This window comes from Elgaria multicarinata, chromosome 11 (assembly GCF_023053635.1).
Source record: "Elgaria multicarinata webbii isolate HBS135686 ecotype San Diego chromosome 11, rElgMul1.1.pri, whole genome shotgun sequence".
Taxonomy (NCBI): domain Eukaryota; kingdom Metazoa; phylum Chordata; class Lepidosauria; order Squamata; family Anguidae; genus Elgaria; species Elgaria multicarinata.
In genome coordinates, this window is record NC_086181.1 from 1,368,913 (window position 1) to 1,394,991 (window position 26,079).

Genomic DNA, 26,079 nt, shown 5'->3' on the forward strand with positions numbered 1-26,079 from the left:
ATGTTGAAGAGCACTGGGCCCAGGACTGAGCCCTGCGGTACCCCACTCGTTGCCTCTCCCCAGTTTGAGAAGGTTCCATTGATAAGTACTCTTTGAGTCCGATTCTGTAGCCAACTGTGAATCCACCTAATAGTTGTTCCATCTAGCCCACTTTGAGCTAGTTTGTTAATCAGAATGTTATGTGGTACTTTGTCAAAAGCTTTGCTGAAGTCAAGATATATGACGTCCACAGCATTCCCACAGTCCACAAGGGAGGTTACCTTATCAAAAAATGAGATCAAATTAGTCTGACAGGACTTGTTCTTGACAAATCCATGTTGGCTTCTAGTGATCACCACATGGATTTCAAGGTGTTTACAGATTGACTTCTTTATAATCTGCTCCAGAATTTTCCCAGGGATGGATGTCAGACTGACTGGTCTGTGGTTCCCAGGTTCCTCCTTTTTGCCCTTTTTGAAGATAGGGACAACGTTAGCCCTCCTCCAGTCGTCCCACACCTCACCCGTCTTCCATGATTTTGCAAAGATACAAAGGTTCTGAGAGTTCTTCCGCTAGCTCCTTCATTACTCTAGGATGCAGTTTATCGGGCCCTGGAGATCTGAACTCATTTAAGGGAATTAGGTGTTCTTTGACCATTTGTTTATCAATCTTAAACTGTAATCCCGCCCCTCAACTTCTGCTTCACTTTTTCCAGGGGGGTCATAGACCCGCTTTTGGGAGAAGACTGAGGCAAAGTAGGAATTGAGCACTTCAGCCTTTTCTTTGTCATCTGTTATCAATTTGCCATCCTTATTAAGCAGTTGAACCACCATTTCTTTCCTCTGTCTTTTACTACTCAAGTGTCTGAAAAAAGCCTTTTTATTGCTTTTAGCATCCCTTGCTAATCTCAGCTCATTCTGAGCTTTAGCCTTCCTGACACCATTTCGGCACTTCTGCACCACCTGTCTACTCTTCTTTTGTAGCCTGGCCTTCCTTCCACTTCCTATATGTATCCCTTTTTTTTTCAGGTCATCTCTAAGCTTTTTGTGGAGCCACATTGGTTTCCTCTGTTGTCTTCTATCTTTTCTCCTTGTTGGAATTGTTTGTAACTGTGCCTTTAAAATTTCATTTTTTAAATACTCCCACATATCCTGCACTCCTTTTCTCATTAGGCTCACTTGCCATGGGACCTTACTTATCATAGTTCTGAGTTTATTAAAATCAGCTTTGCTAAAATCCAGAGTACGTGTATTGCTACACTCAACTTTCGTTTCCTTCATAATCAAGAATTCAAGTATGATGTGGTCACTTTCTCCCAGAGTTCCCGTAACTGCCACTTTATCCACTAAGTCATCCCTATTGGTCAATATCAAGTCAAGGATTGCCGATCCTCAAGTTCCTTCTTCCACTTACTGTAGGGGAAAGTTATCACCCACACACGTCAGGAATTTCTTGGAAGGGACGCTTTTGGCAGTATTTGTCTCCCAACAGATATCAGGGTAATTGAAGTCCCCCATCACTACTCCATCACACTTCCTTGAAACACTGGCAATTTGTTTCTCAAAAGTTTCATCCTCGTCTTCTCCTTGATTGGGCGGTCGGTAGTAGACTCTGATTATCATGTTCTTTTTATTCCTTGCCCCATTTATTTTAATCCAGATGCTCTCGATGGGGCTCCCAGTCTGATCCGCCTGTATTTCTGTGCAGGGATAGGTATTTTTAACATATAGTGCAACTCCACCTCCCTTTCTATTTCTTCTGTTCTTTTTGAACAAGTTATATCCTTCAATTGCTATATTCCAGTCATGGGAGTCATCCCACCAAGTTTCAGTTATACCTATCAAGTCGTATTTGCCTTCATGTAATAAGAGTTCAAGTTCATTCTGTTTGTTTCCCATGCTCTGGGCATTAGTATATAGACATCGAAGACTACGTGTTTTATAGTCTGGCTTTGTTCCTACATTGTTGCGGACACTATTTTGGGGCACTATTGGAGCTGTTCTCTGTACTGTGGTGCATGGGCCTTCATCCATTGTTGCCTCAAAGTTTACGTTTTCTTTGTAGCTCTGCTTGGTGACATTATTTGTTCCCACATGGATGAGAAGAAAAGGGTATGTGTCCGTGGGCTTTATGAGCTTCGGTACCCCTTCAGCCACATCTCTAATCTGTGCTCCAGGGAGACAGCACACCTGGCGAGTCCATGGGTCTTCATGACATACTTGGGTTTCAATCCCATGCAGCAGGGAGTCTCCCACAACGACTACGCTTCTCTTTTTCTTGGTTGACCTACCTGCTGCCTCTTGTTCACTGTTGCACGGTGTCTCCTGAACTTCTTCCTCTCCAAACTGTCCTTCAGTCTCATCCTCCAGTAGCTGAAAGTGGTTGCTTCTCTCTAATGGTTCCACCGGTGCAGAATGTTTGCTGTTTTTATCTGGTTGAGCTTTTATATTGTATTTTATATTATGGTTTTATACTGTTGTTTTATACTTTGAATGTTTTTAATTTTTGTGAACCGCCAAAGAGAGCTCCGGCTATTGGGCGGTATAGAAATGTAATAATTAAATAAATAAATAATAAATAAAATATTGGTGAGATGTCAAGATTAAATATAGATATATTGGGTGTCAGTGAACTGAAATGGACTGGAATGGGCCACTTCACATCAGATCACCACCAGATCTACTACTGTGGACAAGAGGATCACAGAAGAAATGGAGTAGCCTTCATAATTAATAATAAAGAAATAATTAATAATTAATAAAGAAAACCAAGAAGGCAAGATGGCTGTCTGCTGAGACACTGGAAGTAGCCCAAGAAAGAAGGAAAGCAAAAGGCAACAGTGATAGGGGGAGATATGCCCAATTAAATGCAAAATTCCAGAGGTTAGCCAGAAGAGATAAGGAATTATTTTAAAACAAGCAATATGTGAAAGTGGAAGAAGACAATAGAATAGGAAGGACAAGAGACCTCTTCCAGAAAATTAGAAACGTCGGAGGTAAATTCCAGGCAAAAATGGGTATGATCAAAAACAAAGATGGCAAGGACCTAACAGAAACAGAAGAGATCAAGAAAAGGTGGCAAGAATATACAGAAGATCTGTATAGGAAGGATAATAATATTGGGGATAGGTCAGACGGTGTGGTCAGTGAGTTAGAGCCAGACATCCTGAAGAGTGAGGTTGAATGGGCCTTAAGAAGCATTGCTAATAAGAAGGCAGCAGGAGACGACTGTATCCCAGCTGGACTGTTTAAAATATTGCAAGATGATGCTGTCAAGGTGATGCATGCTATATGCCAGCAAATTTGGAAAACACAAGAATAGCCATCAGACTGGAAAAAAATCAACTTATATCCCCATACCAAAAAAGGGAAACACTAAAGAATGTTCAAACTATCGGACAGTGGCACTTATTTTACATGCCAGCAAGGTAATGCTCAAGATCCTGCAAGATAGACTCCAGCAATTCATGGAGCAAGAATTGCCAGATGTACAAGCTGGGTTTAGAAAAGGCAGAGGAACTAGAGACCAAATTGCCAATATCCGCTGGATAATGGAGAAAGCCAGGGAGTTCCAGAAAAACATTACACTGCGCACAGTCATGTGCAGTGTAGTTAAGGATGGTGAGTAAAACAAGCATTCAGCCATGTTAAATGGAGTTACTGGGGGCTGGGTCAACCCTGCAGCCTAAAATGAAAAACATTTCAGCAATCTTTCTGAAACGCAGTACTGCCGGAAAGAAATGCTGGCTTTACATACCCTACGCGTTTCAGGGAGATTGCTGGAATATTGAGGGCTGGATGGGAGTTTAAATCAGAAAAAGGGGGGAAGCATGTCTGTTTCAAAGTGATCAGACCTACTTCCGGGTTGGCGACCATTTTTTTGTGCACTTGTAGCACCAAATTGGAAGCCTCCCCATGCAATCCATTAGTAGGACTGCATTGCCCTATACTCCCCATTGATGGAATGGCCTTTCTTTTTTCAAAAGACCATTCCATCAATTTTTTATTAATTTTTTAAAATCCCCATGTTTCCCTATGGGGAATCTGATAAGCTAACGCATGCGCGTCAGCGTCAGATTCCCCAGAGGGAAGGGGAGAGAAGTGAGAGCGCAGTCTACGCTCATCCCTGAAGAGATGAGGTGGGGGGGGCTTGCCTGGAGCCTTGCCTGGAGATACAGGAGCCCTGTCCTCCTTTCCATATGGCTAGATTGACCATATTCAAAGGAGTACAGGGCTCCTGTATCTTTAACAGTTGCATAGAAAAGGGAATTTCAGCAGGTGTCATCTGTATGCATGTAGAACCTGGTGAAATTCCCTCTTCATCACAACAGTGAAAGCTGCAGGAGCTATACTAGAGTGACCACATTTAAAAGAGGGAAGGGCTCCTGCAGCTTTAACTGTTGTGATGAAGAGGGAATTTCACCAGGTGCTGCATGCATACAAATGACACCTGCTGAAATGCCCTTTTCTATGCAACTGTTAAAGATACAGGAGCCCTGTCCTCCTTTCCATATAGTCACCGGGGGGGAGGCTGGTGACGCCGATGTCAGTGGGGCCATGAATCCGTGCCAAGTTTCAGTTATAGCCAGCCAGAACTCCAAAGGAGCTCTCCAAGGTGTGGAACCCCATCCCCAAAATAGGTGCAGCACTTTGAAAAGCTCCTTTAGAGTTCTGGCTGAAACCCAGAGCGGATTCTCCACCCATTTACATCGGAGTCACAAGCCGCTGCTGGATTTTGCATGTCTCACTCCTGTAGGGTGACCATATGAAAAGGACAGGGCTCCTGTATCTTTAACAGTTGCATAGAAAAGGGAATTTCAGCAAGTGTCATTTGTATATATTAGGGATGTGCTCTGCTTCTCCTCGAACCGGAGAAGCAGGAGCGGAGCGGGGGGCGAAGAGAGTCAGGGGGCTGTGGATTGAGGTGAAGAGGATCGCCTCAATCCGGAGCTTCGCCTGAAGGTAAGTGGGGGGGAGGGGGACTAATTTGGCGCTGCCAGCGCTGCCATTCATGCAGCAGCGGCGGCGGCAGCACCAGGTAAGGGAGGAGGGACGCTTACCTTCCTCCGTCGCCGGCTTCAATTGAGGCCCCGGTTGAAGCCGGAAGTGAAGGCCGAGGCCTCTTCCGGCTTCAACTGGGGCCTCAATTGAATCCCGCGACGGAGGAAGGTAAGGGGGCGGGGGACGGGGCAGGGGTCTGGTCTACCTGGCATTGCCACTGCCGCCATCCATGCAGCGGCGGCGGCGGCACCAGGTAAGGGAGGAGGGAGGAGGGACGCTTACCTTCCTCCGTCGTCGGCTTCAATTGAGGCCCCGGTTGAAGCTGGAAGTGAAGGCCAAGGCCTCTTCCAGCTTCAACCAGGGCCTCAATTGAATCCCGTGACAGAGGAAGGTAAGGGGGCAGGGGCTGGGGCGGGGGCCGGGGCGGGGGTCTGGCTTACCTGGCGCCACCGGCGCCGCCATTCATGCAGCGGCGCCGGCGCCGGCGCCAGGTAAGGGAGCAGGGAGGAGGAACGCTTACCTTCCTCCGTTGCCGGCTTCAATTGAGGCCCCGGTTGAAGCTGGAAGTAAAGGCCGAGGCCTCTTCCGGCTTGAACCGGGGCCTCAATTGAATCCCACGACAGAGGAAGGTAAGGGGGTGGGGTGGGGTGGGTGGTTTCTCTTACATCGCCACCACTGTCCATATAGTGACAGTGGCGAAGCCGGATCTCGCTCCGCGGTGTGGAGCGGGAGACGGGCAGAGCGGCGCGAAGAGGATCGGGCCCAATCCAGATTTTCTGGATCAGGCCACGAAGCGGATTGGGGGGTCCGTGCACACCCCTAGTATATATGCAGCACCTGGTGAAATTCTCTCTTCATCACAACAATTAAAGTCACAGGAGCCTTGCCTCTTTTGTATCTGGTCAAGAGGGTAGGGTTCCTGCAGCTTTCACTGTTGTGATGAAGAGGGAATTTCACCAGGTGCTGCATGCATACAAATGACACCTGCTGAAATTCCTTTTTCTATACAACTGTTAAAGATACAGGAGCCCTGTCCTCCTTTTCATATGGTCACCGGGGGGGAGCTGGTGACTCCGATGTCAGTGGGGCCATGAATCCGTGCCAAGTTTCAGTTATAGCCAGCCAGAACTCCAAAGGAGCTCTCCAAGGTGTGGAACCCCATCCCCAAAATAGGTGCAGCACTTTGAAAAGCTCCTTTAGAGTTCTGGCTGAAACCCAGAGCGGATTCACCACCCACTGACATCGGAGTCACAAGCCGCTGCTGGATTTAGCATGTCTCGCTCCTGTAGGGTGACCACATGAAAAGGAGGACAGGGCTCATGTAGCTTTAACAGTTGCATAGAAAAGGGAATTTCAGCTGGTGTCATTTGTATGCATGCAGCACCTGGTGAAATTTCCACTTCATCACAACAGTGAAAACTGCAGGAGCTATACTAGAGTGACCACATTTAAAAGAGGGCAGGGATCTGGTCATCCTTTACAAAAAGCCATGAAATTCAATAAACAAAAAACCTACGGTTTATAAAACAACTTTTCCACTAAGCACCAAAAAGTGGGGAAATTGGGAGAAGGCTCACCAGCCTTAAAGCCACATCCTCCCTAAGGAGTCAGAAAGTACCAGTGAAATTCTCATTCTGCCAAAGCAGATAAACCATGAGGACAGGATGGAGAATGCAGAGGTGACTGTGGGGTTGTGGAAAACTGATGACGAACAACTTAGAGCCACCTACTTCTTTTTTTGTTGTACGCAGAACACATCATGCGACGTGCTGGGCTTGACGAATCCAAGGCTGGAGTTAAAATCGCAGGAAGAAACATTAACAATCTCAGATATGCAGATGACACCACTTTGATGGCTGAAAGCGAGGAGGAGCTGAGGAGCCTTATGACGAAGGTGAAAGAAGAAAGTGCAAAAGCCGGGTTGCAGTTAAACCTCAAAAAAACCAAGATTATGGCAACTAGCTTGATTGAAAACTGGCAAATAGAGGGAGAAAACGTGGAGGCAGTGACAGACTTTGTATTTCTGGGCGCAAAGATTACTGCAGACGCTGACTGCAGCCAGGAAACCAGAAGACGTTTACTTCTTGGGAGGAGAGCAATGACAAATCTTGATCAAATAGTTAAGAGCAGAGACACCACACTGACAACAAAGGTCCGCATAGTTAAAGCAATGGTATTCCCCGTAGTAACCTATGGCTGCGAGAGCTGGACCATAAGGAAAGCTGAGCGAAGGAAGATAGATGCTTAATTCTGAGAGTGCCTTGGACTGCAAGAAGATCGAACCAGTCCGTACTCCAGGAAATAAAGCCAGACTGCTAACTTGAGGGAATGGTATTAAAGGCAAAACTTTGGCCACATAATGAGAAGACAGGATACCCTGGAGAAGAGGCTGAGCTAGGGAAAGTGGAAGGCAAAAGGAAGAGGGGCCGACCAAGGGCAAGATGGAGGGATGATATTCTGGAGGTGACAGACTTGACCTTGGGGGAGCTGGGGGTGGCGACGGCCAACAGAAAGCTCTGGCGTGGGCTGGTCCATGAAGTCACGAAGAGTCGGAAGCGACTGAACGAATGAACAACAAAAAACTTTTGAGCCCATTTTATCATACACTCTTTTACCTGCTCATCCTCTGTCTCATATTTTATTAATGAATGAATTCCTTTATTTCCATCAGCCACAGTATTTGAAATGAAATGTACAAAAGAATAAAAGATTGTACTTGACCAAAATTACCCAAGTTACATTCTAAAAAATTACATTAAATACAAATTCCAGAATTAATACAAGTCTTTACACATAAATTAAGAATAAATAAATAAAACAAATAAACTTTTGTTCAATAAAAGGAGCTGTGAGAAATTAAGACTCTGATAAAATGGTAGATCTTATTTTGGTAGCACCTGCTAAAAAATTTGCAGTTTTTGCTGCCACCTGCTTATTTTGGTCTGCAAGAAGGAAAGATTTTGCTTTGCTCAACCCCAAAGTTAATAAATGTTGTGGTGATAAACCAGAGGAGTAAAGTTTTAAAGTGCTGGTCTTCATCCAAACGCTCTCATGAGGATCCTCCAGAACCAAGGGGAGTAAACCATTGGGAGTTAAGTTCAGCTGAAGCCAATAACTAAACATCCTGCAACAGGCCTGTAAACTAATAGAGGGAAGATTAGCCTCCAAACGCAAGGAGACATTTGGAACACAGCGTGAGACAGGGGAAAAAATCTTAAAAACTTAAACTGAACAGCTTCCATAGGTCTCATACTTTAATAAAAGTTTATACATCTTTGAGATAACATGTTCATCATTCGTACACAATGCCATTTCAAATTCTGATTTTGATTGCTCAAACCCACCATTTTTTTGGGTCCATTTTAAACCTTTCCATAATTTGAACATAAGAAAACCATTGACATATATGACCTTCTTTCTAGGGGTGTGCACGGACCCCCCGCTCCACTTCTCTTCCAAATCCGCATTTTGCAGATCGGACCGCTTCGCTCCGCCCCCGCTCCGCCTATGTCCGCTCCGCTCCACTGCGGAGCTCCGGATCCAGATCGGAGCTCCGTTTTCCCCCCCCCCCATAGGCTTGCATTGAAAGCTAAAAAAGTATACAACTTTTTTTCTGTTAAAGTTAGAAACCTCATGTTTGGCACCATGACACCTCATGGACCTCATATACACACGCACGCCAAGTTTCAAGGCAATCCCATCATCCCCTGATTTTGGGGGAATTTTTGAAAATCGGGCACCCCATTCACACCCCTTTCGATAGCTCCGTCAATTTGCACGTTAGAAACCTCAAACTCGCCACCATGAAAGCTTATCCATGTGTCCACATGGATGCCCAGACTCAAGGCAATCCCATCATCCCCTGATTTTTGGCGGGGCTCTAACCTCTAATGCACCACCCATAACCCTAATTCACACCCCTTTCGATAGCTCCGTCAATTTTCACGTTAGAAACCTCAAACTTGGCACCATGATAGCTTATCCATGTGTCCACATGGACACCAAGTTTCAAGGCAATCCCATCATCCCCTGATTTTTGGAGAATTTATGAAAATTGGGCACCCCATTCACACCCCTTTCGATAGCTCCGTCAATTTGCATGTTAGAAACCTCAAACTCGCCACCATGAAAGCTTATCAATGTGTCCACATGGAAGCCCAGACTCAAGGCAATCCCATCATATCCTGATTTTTGGCGGGGCTTAAACCTTTTAACTCACCCCAAATCAAGTCCCATTCTACAACTACGTCAATTTGCACATCAGAAACCTATCCTTTGGTCCCATGACAGCGTACCCATGTGTCCACATGGACGCCAAGTTTCAAGGCAATCCCATCATCCCCTGATGTTAGGGGAAGTTTTGAAAATCGGACACTCCAGTATGTCAGGGATTTAAAGTTGCAATGCAGACAGCTCAATGGGGCCAGTTCAAAGGAAATCCCAACATGCCATGAGATAACCCTAAATCTTCTTCCACACTTGAAAAATGGATTTTTGAACTTGATAAAGTCCAAGTGAGCGCAGGAAGGACTTCTCCCCTGAGTCAAAGCAAGACACCATCCCTGCGAGGCGGGAAGGGGAGAAGGTTGGGGAGAAGGGAGGGAAGGCAGGCAGGCAGGCAGGCAGCATGCATTGTAGTGCCGCAAGGATGGCTTGAGCACTAACGCATAGCAAACCAACCCGTAAGCGGGTGCAAGGAGGAAGTGAGGCAAAGATGGCTGGTTGTTTCTTTCTAAGCCAGCAGTTACACATTGAGGGGCACAGAGGAAGGCGACTGGGAGCAAGCGTGCTGGAGGGTGCTGGGCACGAACGGCAAAGCCCATCTCCCAGGCACCAGGCGGGCAGAGAGGCAGGCAGAGTAGGCGAGGACTCAGTCCTGGCAGATGCCCCACCACAGCAGCACCCCGGGGGAGGTGGGCAGACAGGCAGGCAGGCAGGCAGGCAGGCTGTGGGCATTTCTGGGGGCACAAGGAAGTGAGGCAAGGATGGCTGGTTTCTAAGCCAGCACTGCAGTTAGTCACGCATTGCAAACGCAAACCATCCCAGCGAGTTGGTCACTGAGGAGGAGGACAGGCTAGCAGAGGGGCAGGCAGAGAGACATGTCATAGATCTAGTATTGGGGAGGTGTCAGTCCCGGCAGATACCCCACCACAGTAGCACCCTGGTTGGGCATTGGAAAACGCCGTCTTCTGGGTCCATACTTCCCCCACCCCATGTCCTGCAGGGTTGCCTGCCTAACCCTCGTGGGGATGGGAGATGGAGAGCTTAGAGTGGCAGTGCCAGCAGCAGCAGCAGCAGCAGCAGCAGCCTTCGGCTTTCACCTGGAACCAGTCGCCTTGCCCGCCTCTTTCCCCAGCAAGATCGACTGGTGCTGCCTCTGAAGATACATCTTCATGCTGCTGGTTCCATAATGCCCTGTAGATGAACCCCTGCTTAGGGTGAGTTTGCAGTGGCGACAGACAGCAAAGCGGGGATCCACTCCCACCTCAAAGTGGTCCCACACTATACTTGTCTTTCGCTTCCGTGGTGACACCAATTGCCTGCCTGAGCTCTCTGGTGTTGCCACAGAAACAGGGGTTGCAGCAGAAGAGGTGTGGGATGAGACTGGGGAGAGAGCCTCGGCCTGCTGCTGCTCCTCCTCAGCACCCACATCCTCGAGGACCACCGCCTCCTCCTCCTCCTGCCCCTCCACTGTGCTGAGGACTTCGTCTAGGAGGTCTGGAGACAGGTCCATCAGCGGGCTCGTGGGCTCAAACGATAATGAAGGAGTTGGGGATACTCCTCCTCCTCCTCTAATGGCACTGCTGCCACCTGCCTCTTGCAAACGGGCACTTTTCCCATTCCCACCCTCAAAAAGAGAACGGGCGCAAGTTGCAGAAGAGACTGCCTCTGCCTGCTGGTTCTCCTGCTTCTGTTGCGGAGTAGCCAGCCAAGGAGTTGCCCATTTGATTTTCACAGCAGGAGAGGCAGCCTGCTTACTGGTGCCAGCCTGAGCCTTGCCTTGAACACTGCTATCAGCACGCCCCGCCACAGACATGTGCCTGCTCCCTCTTCTCATGATGATATTATACTAATACTAATATTAATATGTATAAGAATATACTAATACTAATAATAATATGTATAAGAATAAAATATTAATACTAATAATAATATGTATAAGAATATACTAATACTAATAATAATATGTATGCAACCTTCTTCTCTTTGGCCTTCCTTCTTCTCACATCAGTCCGTTGGTTTCTGTTCACCACTCTGCCGCAAAGATCATCTTCTTGGCTCGCCGCTCTGACCATGTTACTCCGCTTCTGAAATCTCTTCATTGGCTTCCAATTCACTTCAGAATCCAATATAAACTTCTCCTGTTAACCTTCAAAGCTTTTCACGGTCTAGCTCCTTCCTATCTCTCCTCTCTCATCTCACACTATTGCCCCGCTCGTGCTCTTCGCTCCTCTGATGCCATGTTTCTCGCCTGCCCAAGGGCCTCTACTTCCCTTGCTCGGCTTCGTCCATTCTCTTCTGCTGCCCCTTATGCCTGGAACGCTCTTCCAGAACATTTGAGAACTACAAGTTCAATCGCAGCTTTTAAAGCTCAACTAAAAACTTTTCTTTTTCCTAAAGCTTTTAAAACTTGAGGTTGTGCAGACTTTATACTGTTAGTTTTACCCTACCCTGTGCCTGCTTACCCTACCCTGTGCCTGTTTGCATTCTCTTCCCCTCCTTATTGTTTTACTATGTTTTTATTAGATTGTAAGCCTATGCGGCAGGGTCTTGCTATTTACTGTTTTACTCTGTACAGCACCATGTACATTGATGGTGCTATATAAATTAATAATAATAATAATAATAATAATAATAATAATAATAATAATAATAATATGTATAAGAATATTACTATATGTAGGGAAATGGGACAAGAAGTGTGTGTATGCTTTGCCCAAACAGGATTTGAAATGCTCAATCTGTGGCTGTTGCACTTCACAAACAGTGCACAGCACACTCACACAATAACACAGTCACACACACAGTCCAAGTAACAGAGAGAAGAAATAGAGAATAATTTTTTTTTTGTATTTTTTTGTATTTTTTGTATATAGAAGGAAGAAGGAAGGTGAAACACAGTCAGGCTTTAAGAGAGGGAAGGGGGCGGGGAACAAACAAACAAACAAACAAACACTCCAAAATTTAAAAATAAAGTTTATATTAAATCAAAGTAAGGGAAAAACACAGAGCAAACTAAGCAAAAAGTCAGAAAGAAGCAAACAAACACACACACACACGCCAAGCTAAATCCTAAATCTATCTCCAAACACAGCAGCAGCAGCACCTAACTAGCTCCTCTCCCCACGAACGCCAAAACCCACAAGACGCTAAGAGCTCAAAGCTCTGAGGGTGCCTCTGCCTTAGTCCCCCCCTCGAATGCTGGGATTGGAGGATGCTTCATGAGGTGATCAATTCTCATCAGGATTGGGAGTTGAATGTGCCTGTCATCACTTCAAAAAAAAACCAAAACGCTGGTTTACCTGCTGTCCCTGTTTGTTTACCTGATTTTTCCAAAAATTCTAGCAAGCGAACCGCAGCACGCAGAGAGCTGAGAGTAGGCTCAAAATGACCCCCATCCACGACTCTCTAAGCACAAGAATTTTCAGAACAATAGCTTCAAAAACAAAACAGTTATCCCCTATTCTTCTCTGCAATGCAATCCTATGTGCGAAATGTTTCAAAATGGCGATCGGAGCGGTCTGCGGAAAGAGGATAGCTCCGCCAATGGGCGCTTCTCTTTGCCTTGCTTCTAGGGATCCGCGGTCTGCTTCTACTCCGCCTCTGGGAAAGGCGGAGCAGGCCAATTCGCTTCTGATTCGCCGGCTCTAATCGGAGCGGTGCACATGCCTACTTCTTTCAGCAATTCCTCCCTTGGTTTTAATTTACATTCATCTTGTGACATTTCTAATACATCATTGTATGTTAACCATTCATGCATAGGTGACAATTCCCTCCTATGAATAGCTTCCTGGGCAGACACCCAAAGCAGTATTTTCTGACAAAACCTTGATTTATATTTATTCCATATTCTTAAGACTCACATAATGATTATTAAATTCTATGTTGACCTTAGCTTTATCATACCACAAGTAACCATGCCATCCAAATCTCAATTCATGTTGTTCCAGTTCCAACAGTCTCCTATTTTTCATCAGCATACAGTCTTTAATCCACATTAACCAGCAGACAGACCTTTGAGGTCTGGCAAACCCAGCCCTCCTCTTTCTTTTGCATCCTGCAATATTTTCATTTTAGCTCTTGGTTTTTTGCTTGTTTGGAACAAAAATAACATTCTTGGCAAGACATTCATTTTAATTGCTGCAATTCCCCCCCCCCCAAAAAAAGACAGCTGAACCTTTTGCCATCTTAATAGAATCATAGAATAGTAGAGTTGGAAGGGGCCTAAAATGCCATCGAGTCCAACCCCCTGTTCGATGCAGGAATCCACCCGACAGCATACTTGACAGATGGTTGTCCAGCTGACTCTTGAAGGCCTCCAGTGTGGGAGAGCCCACAGCCTCCCTAGGTAACTGATTCCATTGTCATACTGCTCTAACAGTCAGGACGTTTTTCCTAATGTCCAGCTGGAATCTGACTTCCTTTAACTTGAGCCCATTATTCCATGTCCTGCACTCTGGGATAATTGAGAAGACATCCTGGCCCTCCTCTGTGTGACATCCTTTTAAGTATTTGAAGAGTGAGATCATGTCTCCCCTCAATCTTCTCTTCTCCAGGCTAAACATGCCCAGTTGTTTCGGTCTCTCTTCATACGGCTTTGTTTCCAGACCCCTGATCATCCTGGTTGCCCTCCTCTGAACACACTCCAGCTTGTATGCGTCCTTCTTGAAAAGTGGTGCCCAGAACTGGATGCAGTACTCTAGATGAGGCCTAACCAGGGCTGAATAGAGAGGAACCAGTACCTCACATGATTTGGAAGCTATACTTCTATTAACGCAGCCCAAAATAGCATTTGCCTTTCTTGCAGCCATATCGCACTGTTGGCTCATATTCAGCTTGCGATCTACAACAATTCCCAAGATTCTTCTCATTTGTAGTATTGCTGAGCCAAGTATCCCCCATCTTGTAACTGTGCATTTGGTTTCTATTTCCTAGATGTAGAACTTGGTATTTATCCCTCTTCAATTTCATTCTGTTCTTTTCAGCCCAGCACTCCAGCCTATCAAGATCACTTTGAAGATTGTTTCTGTCTTCCAGGGTATTAGCTATCCCACCCAATTTTGTGTCATCTGCAAATTTGATATGTGTTCCCTGCACCTCCTCGTCCAAATCATTAATAAAAATGTTGATGAGCACTGGGCCCAGGACTGAGCCCTGTGGCACGCCACTTGTTACCTTTCCCCAGTTTGAGAAGGTTCCATTGATAAGCACTCTTTGAGTCCGATTCTGTAGCCAACTGTGAATCCACCTAATAGTTGTTCCATCTAGCCCACTTTGAGCTATTTTGTGAATCAGAATATACTGAAGTCCACAGAATTCCCACAGTCCACAAGGGAGGTTACCTTATCAAAAAATGAGATCAAATTAGTCTGACAGGATTTGTTCCTGACAAATCCATGTTGGCTTCTAGTAATCACTGCATTGATTTCAAGTTGTTTACAGATTGACTTCTTTATCATCTGCTCCAGAATTTTCCCAGGGATGGATGTCAGACTGACTGGTCTGTAATTCCCAGGTTCCACCTTTTTTGCACTTTTTGAAGATTGGGACGTTAGCCCTCCTCCAGTCATCTGGCACCTCGCCCGTCTTCCATGATTTTGCAAAGTTAATCGACAGCGGTTCTGAGAGTTCTTCCGCTAGCGCCTTCATTACTCTAGGATACAGTTCATCAGGCCCTGGAGATTTGAACTCATTCAAAGAAATTAAGTGTTCCTTGACCATTTGTTTATCAATCTCAAACTGTAATCCTGCCCCCTCAACTTCTGCTTCACTTTTTCCAGGGAGGTCATAAATCCGCATTTGGGAGAAGACTGAGGCAAAGCACTTCAGCCTTTTCTTGTCATCTGTTATCAATTTGCCATCCAGTTGAACCACCATTTCTTTCCTCTGTCTTCTACTACTCACGTATCTGAAGAAGGACTTTTTATTGCTTTTAGCATCCCTTGCTAATCTCAGCTCATTCTCAGGTTTAGCCTTCCTGATGCCATTTCGGCACTTCTGTGCCTCCTGTCTGTTCTCTTCTTTTTTTATGATTCTATGACTCAATGGCTTTATAGGCCCCTTCCAACTCTACTATTCTATGAATTTGTGATTCTATGATTATGTCTGTAACCGTAGACAGGCCAATACACTGAATGAATGTATCTAACAAATGCCATCTAAAAGTGCAATCATCACATCTTTTGATAGGAAATCATACATGTTATTTAAGCATTTTGTGAAGCAGCACTCAGGATCCCAGTTAGTGTGGGCATGTCAAGTGCCCAATGCCCTTTCAGCTGTGGATTGTGTTTGTTCTCTCTTTGCAGGTCCCTTGCGTTAGGCCAACAGTATACTTCATTGGGGTCCCAGCCAATCTTGTGTGGTTCCATTCCTGGCTTAGTGCCCAAGCAGCTTCGGTTCTGCCGTAACTACATTGAGATCATGCCCAGTGTGGCTGAGGGTGTGAAGCTGGGAATCCAGGAGTGCCAGCATCAGTTTCGTGGCAGGCGTTGGAATTGCACCACCATTGATGACAGCTTGGCCATTTTTGGGCCTGTCCTAGATAAAGGTACAGCACATGCTACATTTAAGGGCGGGCCCATAGCTTACTAGTAGAGTTTATCATGTGTTCTAGTAGGGCCAATTTCAATCCCTGTCATCTTCTATTATAAATATCTCTGTGGCAGGAGGACTGGGAAGGCCACTCCCTGTTGCCAAAGCCAGGGCCAGAGTAGGCAGTGAAGGGTTCATATACAACATACAAGCCCTATATGGCTCAGGTCCAGGTTATCTGAAAGATCATATTCTCCCTTATGAGCCTGCCCGTGCTTTGAGATCTTCTGGGGAAGCCCTTCTTTCAGTCCCACCACCTTCACAGGTGCGCCTGGTGGGAACATGGGAGAGGGCCTTCTCGGTGGCTGCTCCAGTGCTCTGGAACTCTCTTCCTGGGGAAGCTAGGCTGGCTCCCTCCTTGATGTTCTTTTGGAAGCATGCAAAAACTTCTTTGTTCCGGCAGGCCTTTGGCAAATAATCTGAAGCTCCATCTAATAAAATCGTAAACTTGTAAAATTGTAGTGTATTTAAAATGTTTGTTTTAATATTGTAATATATTTAATTTTTTAAAAAAACTTTTGTATATTTCTTTTCATAGGTTTTAAAATGTATATGTTTTAAATTTTGTAAGACCGCCTTGAGGCCCACTATTGGGCAAAAGGTGGGATATAAATAAATATAACAACAACAACAACAACAACAACAACATCAACAACAGATTCTGCAGAAATTGGATTCAACTTGTTGAAATATGCATTCAATTCCAAAACTTTAACAATTTTAATGTTTAAAATAAGCTAAACTAATTATGTGTCACTCTGTGGGAGTTTTTGTGTTTTTAAAAACTGAATTCAACACCTAAATCCGTAACTGGGGATGCATTTGGGGACTGGGAGAAATTGCATGATAATTTTCATGTCCAACAAACAACAAGAAAAGGCACGTTGGTCAACGGTGGTTTTAGAACTCTGCAGTGGAGGTTTTACACCACCGTTGAGAAATGTGTCATCTGACGGGGAAACTCTACACAAAGGTGGAGGGTTTTTTGGAAAACACTCCACACAGAATATCCATGCAGTGGAGAAGAGAGTTCCTGCACAACTGTTGGGTTGTGTGTCATGTGGCGGGCTCCGTGGAGTTTTTCTCATGTCTACAGAGTTGCCAGACAAGAGAGACAGAAGCCCCAGCTGTTCTTGCCCAACAGGCATGGGAAAGAATTCTGTGCCAGAACACACTTGGGGAGCCCCAATTGTGCTGTCCCTGGGTGGGGTGCCATGATCGTGGCATCCCACATGTTCCCAGGGACGTGCACATCCCTTTGCCCACCCACCCCTGCCCTGCGATGTGGATTGGCTTGAGGGGAGGGAAAGAACTTACCTGATGCTCTCAGGGGAGAGGCCAAGCGTGTTCCATCCCCTCGTGCCGATATCCAAATGCTGAGAGTGGCGAAGAATGTCTCTCAAGGCTTGATGTGTATCGTCAAACCACGAGAGATATCCTTCCTCCTTTCAGCGCAGCTACAGGAACCTGCAGTGGCACATCTTTACGGAGTCTGTCCTGCTGCAGATTGCTCTAGCTGTGCTGAAAGGAGGAAGTGGCCGATAGATCGCTTTTCCTCCGAGGACCGATCCTCCCACCACCCCTTTTTTCCTTTGGTGACAGCTGTGTCAGCGACAGATATGATACACCTGTTGCCCTAGCAAGGTGGTGGTGCCTCACTGCAAAATGGATCCATCTGCTGAGGCTCTTGCCTTCTTCCTTCAGCGGATAGATCCAATTTCCAGGGAGGTCCGGCAATGGTACTTGTTGCTAGGGTGACAACAGGTGCATCACATCTTTTGGCTCTCTCCCCCACTCTGCCTGTCCCCTCCCTACAAATGGCAGTACCCCAATATGGTAAGCGAGAACCAGCGTCACCATTCGGTGAAGATGGCAGAGGGGGAGAAAGAGAAGACTACCCCATGCAGAAGGTGAATTCCACCCCACAGACAACTTTTTACCGTGATGCTTTAAAGTGACATAGTAGAAGTCCACACCACTCATTCCATGGTGTGGAGTTCACACCAAAGTGTCATCTGAATGCAGCGCCACACAGGCAAAGGGAGAAAGAGAAGCCAACCTTCAAATTAGTCAGTAAATCAGATCCAAGATCTCAGAAGCAGATGCAACTCACATCCTCTGGTTTCTTCTACTTTCAGATAACTAATTATGAAGTAGGAATTTAGAAAGGTGGGCTTAAAATCATACCACCTGTATAGTGTGCTTCCAGCTGGTAAGATTTTACCGCTACCTCATTTCCCTAGTTATCTATTTATTTTATTCTAATTTGTGTACCAACAGTCCACAGGAGCATGGTAGAACTACAAGTCCTGGCAAGCAAGGCACCTGATCCACCAAGAAAAATGCCTGTGCAAGGTCCAGTGAAATGAATGGGAAGCTACACGAGAAGCGTCATCACATGGGGGAAATCACGTTTCCTTACCGTTGCTTCACCCCCACTTCTGTCCCTCATTACTCTATCTCCTTCCCCAATGGGAAAGAGGAAGCAAACATGTGCCAATTCAGGGGCCATTTCTATCGCATTGCTTTTCCTGCACACAGCAAGAAATCAAGGCACATTCTGGGTTTTTTAAAAAAACATCAGCTTTTTCAGGGTCTATTTTGGGATGGAAAATGAAGCAGAAGGACTGGGAGGTGCGTTGGAGGCAGACAACCTCTAAAGGATGCACACACATCCATAGGTGCGCAGTACCGAGCATGCGATAAAACTCTCATCTGAGGAATCTCAAGAACAGTACATTTTTTGCACAGCTCCCTTTCATTTCATTGCTTCATAGTGGAACTTACCAAAGGCCAGTTGTAATGTACACTCACTTACATATTTGCTATTTTTCTTTTATTGAGTGGGGACTATTGACTATGGTGCATTTCATAAATATTCATTACTGTGTGGAGCTCTTTGTTTTATTTTCTTCCTTCATTTTGCCCCACACAAATCATTTTAGCTTCAAGGTGGATGCAGATGACTATTGAGTAAGAGAAGGTTTAGCATAATGGGCACCTGCAAACAGTGATAATTTTTTTACTACCCATCTTGATCAGAAACCTGGGGAAGGGGGGGGGAACTGACTGGCTGCAATTGTAAGCCCACCTTGGTAAATTCCAACTTGGTTTTTGGCAATCTGTATCTGCCCTTAGGCAGAAGGAAGCATCTGTAAGTCCTTAGATCTGAGCTATCAAGCAGCTGAAATTTTATCAATAAGCTACAAAGGCTGCAGTTGTTCTTTGCATTGAATCTGCAAGCTGAACTGGGCTGAGCTTAGAGAGTGATCGGTCATGATCTTTAACTGAGTCACATCTAAAATGGGACGCATCAGTTGTACCACAAATTTATTTTAAAGAGAACTGAGTGGGAGGAAGACCTGGTTTGCACTGAAGGGGTAAACTTGTGTCTGGGCTGTACCACTTCAGAATGGAGGAGGGTAACCATATGAATGTATGCAATAAAGCTTGTTACACATAGAAAACTAGCATACATCAGGAAGAAGGTTAGACCAGAAACCCTTCACCTGAATACCTTGTTCTCTATGCAAGATCTTTATATAGAGTATTCACATTTCTGAGCCCCATCCTACAGTATGAACTAGTACAGCTCAGACACAGGTTTAAACCCCCACCCCCACCCCCAGTCCAGAAAACCTACACAAAGATAGAAAAAAGAGGGGGTGAAATTTTGTTCAGGTTTTTAAAGGAAAGGTGGTCCTTGTGATTCAGAGTGGGGTTAGAAGGGCTGTGAAAAAGTAGCAGACTATCACCACCTATGTAAAACAAAACCTGCATCTTCAGGGCCTCCCTTCTTCAGGAAAATGAGAGACCTGTTCTGCAGGCTGAAAAATGGCCTACAGCATTGTGATAACCCAGCAGTGCTTTTTAATGGTGACACAGATGACAAATTTGCATTTAAAGAGGAGACTGGATATAAACGCAAGAGATTTAAAGGCAGTGCGGGTGGTGGGGAGGGAGAGAAAATGAGCTTATGTTCAGGAGAAAAGCGCTAAGCTCCAATCCCTACTGTGCACCAGGGCAAGGGATATCATTCCAGACCTTGAACTGTTTCACAACCCTGCGCCATTCACACGCCCTTTTGCCACTCAGAGCCCAGGAGGGGAGGACCAGCACCAGAGTCCTCAATAGAGATTTCCGAGCCTGCCTGGTGGGCTCAGGGCCGGGTGAATGCAAGCCCCGTTGCCAAGGGGTGGCCGTGGGGAATGCCAGTGTGGGTACTGCTGGGTCTGGCGGAAACACTCCACATTATGTGGGTAATACAGTGTGACACTCCGCAGACAATGGTAGATGGAGAGTCCCAGCAGGTAACAGGGCTTGGATAGGAGACCATTACAGTGAAGCTCTGTCAAGAGCCCCTAATCCACCCCACCCCCCTCGTTGCTTATTGCTTCTGGGAACTTCTGTTTCATCACTGGAAAATCCCTCTGAGGCAACTCCAACCCCCACTCGTAACTTTTCAGACACAATATAATTCCAAGGCTGGGGGTGGGGTGGGGTGTTAGGTGGGGGTTGGGTTTCTTCCAGGCTGTTTTTTTACAAACCTTCTGAAGGCTCAGCTGGTTTCAAGGTAGTAACTCTGGGTCAGCCGCTTTCTGAGAAATTATTTTTACAGACTAGATTACCAGATTTTAAGAAAACATCTCAGACAGGAACCACTCTAACCCAATGTTTCCAGAACATCTGATACCAAAGGCATATTTGCTTTCTAAATTTAAACTGGAGGCGCAATCCACTCTTTTGCAGATGAAAAAGAGTGGCTTTTAGAGTTTGCAAGAGAAAGAAGAGCTACCCTTTCCCTCCATTTCTGGACATGCCTCTGCTAAGGACACTTTTCACTACAAATTCTCAAAGCAGCTCACTGCAATGTTTTATACAGTAGTGAAGATGATACTGGCTGTGTTCAGACAATATGATTAACCAGTTTACTGCAGCCTCCAATGCCCAATGTTTTGTACTACAATGCACAGAATTCCTGACCATCAGCCATGCTAACTGGGGATGTTGGTAGTCTGGAGGACACCTGGTTGGGGAACTTAACATACTGTCGTTAATCTTAGGTGTAGTTTGTTTAAAACAAGCCAGTCTTAAACCATGGTTATGAAACTGGTTTGCTTCAACAAACCATACCTAAGATAAATCCCTGTTCAGAGTTCAGATGTAATACTAAACTGTGTTCAATAAAAAATGAGAACCAAAGCCATGCTGGAGGAAGAGATGAAAGGCTGAGGCAGGAGCCTCGATGGAGGAGCCCAAGGTCACTTAGGCTCATTCCCACCACAATAGTTTATCACAACACCTGAATGTAGCCATAGTCTCAGGTAAAAAATAATAAAGAATACTCAAATGAGAGATAACAGGAGCAGAACTTTAAGAAACCTTGATCTAATTCTGCTCTGTATTTGCACCGGGGATGACTAAATGATCCATTTACCTGTGACGGCAGAAGGATCTGCCCCCAGTAAAGGCTGATTGGAACAGTAAATCACCAGCTCATAGTTTGGAAACTACTATTTTGTATGTAATAGACATCTGCACATATTTGACCTTGACTAACCACAGTGGAGCAAAGGAGGGACCCTAGAGTTGTCAACCTAAGTTGTTGATACAAGAGCCATAGTTAGCTATGTGGCAGAGAAAGAAGGGAGAAAATTTGTTTCACTACTAACAAAATAAATGGAGCTTTTCTACCCACACCTTCATTTGCAGCTACGCGAGAATCTGCCTTTGTCCACGCCATTGCCTCAGCCGGCGTGGCCTTTGCTGTCACTCGCTCCTGTGCAGAAGGCACTTCCACCATCTGTGGCTGCGACTCACACCACAAAGGGCCACCAGGTGAAGGATGGAAATGGGGAGGTTGCAGCGAGGATGCCGACTTCGGTGTGTTGGTTTCGCGAGAGTTTGCAGATGCCCGAGAAAACCGCCCAGATGCCCGCTCAGCCATGAACAGGCATAATAATGAAGCTGGAAGAACAGTGAGTGGCGCCCCTCTTTATCCTCCTCTGAACCAATATCAGATAAAGATAGTGCTGCATGCTGTCGCCCTGCACTCCTGGCCTCCTGGAAAGGCCACCAGTGCAAGAACCGAGAATCCAGACATCTGAGCAATGCACTTATCCCAGACCAAAAGACTCACAATGGGCTCATTTAGTGGGCAAACAGATGCCCTTCCACTCATTGGCTTCTTCCACTCAAGCTCAGTCACTCAATAATCCCTCTCCCCCTGTCACCATGGCTAAGGAAGGAAAGGAAAGGAACCTCTCGTGCAAGCACTGAGTCATTACTGACTCTTGGAGGGATGCCAGCTTTCGCTGACGTTTTCTTGGCAGGCCTTATAGCGGGGTGGTTTGCTGTTGCCTTCCCCGGCCGTTATTACCTTTCCCCCCAGCTAACTGGGTACTCAGAAGCAGGACATAGCAGGTACCTAGCAACCACTGCCCAAGGACATCTGGTTGTTCGTAGTGCTTACCAAAAATAAAAAATAAAAATGGCAATATACATAGATTAGTGAAGGAGAAAGAGAATGTAGATAAGTGATTGCAGAGGCAAATTAGGTTTGGAGTTCTAAAATCCCAGGGACACCTGCCTAACGCATGTAATCACCTTCAAAAGAGTTATTATCTGGTGTTTTGGGAGTAGGTACAATGTTACATTCGATCATATTCCAAAATGAGTGTTTTAAAAAGCCCAAATAACTAAACCACCAAACACCAAGCTTAAAACATATTACCATGTTTTAAAGTAGAACAGTAGAACAGTAAATTTTATCTCAATTGTATCGGTACATTGTAAACTCTAACTAATATAACTTTGTTGAAAGAGGAGTAATGTATGGACAGGTATGGATCATAACCTTAAGGTTTGAACAATTCTGACCACCAGACTAAATAAGATAGTATGCTACTTCATGAGTTAAAATCAGGATTTAGTTTGGGTTGTAAATTCACCTAGAGCACAAGGAGACCGGTAAACATGATTCATGGTAATAAAATAGAAAGTAGTGTGCTAGCATTCTTCCTTGATGCAAAAGTCCATTGCAGTGTTTAAGACATCATACTGAAAAATTTGGGTAAACAGCTCTCTTGCAAAGAAAAAAGTGATGCTCTTTTAGGTAGACAAAGATGCATCTTGCCCCTACTACTTTTCACAATGGCTCTAGAAGTTCTGGCCATAGCCAGCTGCCAAAATATTCATGTTAAGACTTTAAAAATCAGGTCTATAAAATAAGCTGGTCTGATGATCATAAAGTTATAGCATTGGAAGATCCAAAGTACTCTCTGCATAAACTGACATATTTAATTAATTAACTGGTAATATGATCAAATAAAAAAGAGTCAGAGACCTGAACAGACAGGTGAAATGTGAAATTTTTTGCCTACATGAATTTCTTGGAAGATCTAGGTATTATACTTTTAGGGTGCAATCCTATGTATGTTTAGACAGAAAACACTTCTACAATTTTCAGTATTCCTCAACCAGCATGAATGCCTGCGGATTGCTGGTTGTTGAAGGACATTTTTCTGTCCAAACTTGCATAGGATTGTGCCCTTAATTCCTTGAACAAGAAACTTTTTGGAAAATTATATTAAGGTTATTAAACAAATTCAGGAACAACAGTCACTATGAAGAAATCTTGGTTTGATATGATGGATCTTCTACTGCCAACATTTCTGTCCTTGTTTATAGCATTGCCTATATTAGATTAGCTAAAGGGTGGGGAACCCTTTTCAGTCCAAGAGCTGAATTTTGTGGCAAGCATTTTGTGGTCCATATACCAGCAGTGAGTTGGGCGACCCCACGGCTGACATGTGCTCTCAGAACTCATTCACCCTCTCACCTACACTTACAACACACTTCCATCATCCCTCCTTGGAGGCTGCAGTATTGGGGACGGTTAGCACCCCCTCCTCAGAAGTGACCCCTCTAAATTCTCCCATGTTGTAATTAGGCTTATAAAAATGGAGTCTCTTTTAAAGCCTCAATGTAGTTGGAGAGGGGTGATTTTTTTCAGGAGGTGTCTAATCATTAGATAGATTTATGAGGCCCTTCCTCAAACCTGGAGCCCTCTACATGTGTTGACTGCCACTCTCATTATTTCTAGCCAATGCAGATAGAGAGCACCAGGTTGGGGAAAGGCTGATTTTATAAGCAGGCAGAAGGATATGTTCCTTATGAAGAAATAATTGGGGAAATGTCAGGTTTAAGACCCTTGTTCTTCCAATATTTACAAAAAGAACACCTGTAATTAGATCATTTGTCAAGATAAGGGCAAAAATAAACTTTGAAATCTTACTGATTCAATTTGATACTTAAGGTCTGATTAAAAATATATATTCTGTATTATTGGATATGAAGCTGGGTGTTCAAAGGCCTCATCTGCAGCAAGCAGGATATTCCACAATGAAAGCGGCACGAAAGCAGGATATAAAAGGCAGGAGCCACACGACTGCTCGATAGCGGGATTGAAGTGTGCTGACAACGGTTGGGGCCCATAAGGCACATCCCATGTACCGCTTTCATACCACTTACGTAGTGCTATATACTGCTTGGTGTAGATGTGTTTTGGGCCCCAGCAGTTGTCAGTGCTCTTCAGCACCACTATAAAGCAGTAGCGTGGCTCCTGCCTTTGATATAACGCTTTCATAGTGGAATGTCCTGCTTGGTGTAGACAAGCCCAAAGATACCAAAATAAATTGGATAAAAGCCTTAATATTTCAATATGGGACTGTTTTAAATGTGCTTTCTAAATTGTTTTGTGGATATCTGAAAGTAATCTTTTATGTGACATTGTATCAATAATACCTGACAGCCCTTGAGATCGCAGAAATATATAAAACCAACCCTTTGCCGTACATTCAGTTTTGCACCAGCCACTTACTGTTGTTGTCTGAAGGTTTGATGGCATCCTTGGCAGGTGATAATTCATCACTGCTTCAGCACTTATCTTTGAATTCTTCAGTGAAAGAGAAAGTTAAATCTTCTGACTTTGAATTTATTATGAATTGTGTATGTGCTGCTAGAAATCAGTTTAGCAGTTAACTGGAAAAAATATAGCTATATGTAAACCTAAGAAATGCTTGAAAAGAATTTTGCAAATAATAGGGATGATTAAGCCAAGATTATATGCTTCTATTTCCCATGCTTCTTTAAAGTTTAACCTACAGATTTTTACAAACTCATATATTGTTTCTCTGTGTGATATGTGGCAATGTGCTTTTTCCCCTGTGAAATCAATAAAAATATTATTTTAAATGTAAACTCCAATGTAGAAATCTCATATTTATCTCATTGGCATATGAGCTGTCTGTTTGCAAGATCTTAGCAGCTCATGCTTAACAAGGCTGGACGTTAATGAACTTGCCAAGTTCTGATTTTGAGCTGCCTTGAAAGTTCTATTTTTGATATAGCAAGCTCGCTTTCTGGAAAGCTTCTCTTAATTTGACAACAAACCACATAGTTTCAGAAGACTCAGCAAAAGTGCAGTTGACCAAAACCAAGACAAAATTCCAGTTTTGTAATAGAAGGGAAATGTTTCCCATTCAATGTGAGAGACTGCAAATTATATTTATATTAATGCCACAAATGAATAAAATTGGATCTCAGAGACCTGTATTCAAGTGTCCATCTCAGTCACAGCACTGAGTGCAAGTAATAACTTTTCCAAGCTTCTGACAGGCTGTCAGAAGTACCAAATGACATAATTCAGAGATAAGATAGTCTTGAGTTCTTAACCTTATTAGTCCAATTGAGGAGTTTGGCCCTGCTTGTTTTAAAACAGAGGTGTCGGTGCTAGTGGGGAGAACAGGTATGATTTCTCTTCCCACCAAAGGGGCAGGCTGCAAAGAGGATGACACAGTCCCGATGGAGTCTGTCTAGCAGGGACCCTAGGCTACAGTCACGGCACCGTCAATGCTTCAAGCGAGAAACCACACTTGCCCTTAACAGAAGACACTAATGCCTCCAACAGTTATGGAAAACAACATAAATGGCACCAGCAGTTACAACCTGATTACTATGTCGACAGATATGTGTACAAAAACATTTATTACATTAAAAGAATTTAAAAAAGCAAATCACAAGGAGGCCAAATGTGTTTCAACATGTATCTTTGCCAGACCTGGTCAAAGGCAACCAATTAATACATATTTAACATTGAGGCTGAGATAAGCAATTAAAGGCGGCCAGACACAACAGACTTTTTTTTTAAAAAAAAATTAAACACACACACAGACACAATGAAAAGATAGAGGAAAAAATAAATACAAATAGTATATCTTTTGTA

General features: G+C 44.5%; 1 protein-coding gene across 1 annotated transcript in view; it reads left to right on the forward strand.

Annotated features, from left to right (window-relative positions):
• Window positions 1–26,079, forward strand: part of WNT3 (Wnt family member 3) — a 78,205-nt gene that overhangs the window by 46,139 nt on the left and 5,987 nt on the right. The window contains exons 2-3 of the mRNA XM_063138469.1: window positions 15,509–15,750; window positions 21,507–21,772. Coding sequence (XP_062994539.1) covers window positions 15,509–15,750; window positions 21,507–21,772 — 508 coding nt within the window. The remainder of the gene's footprint in view (window positions 1–15,508; window positions 15,751–21,506; window positions 21,773–26,079) is intronic.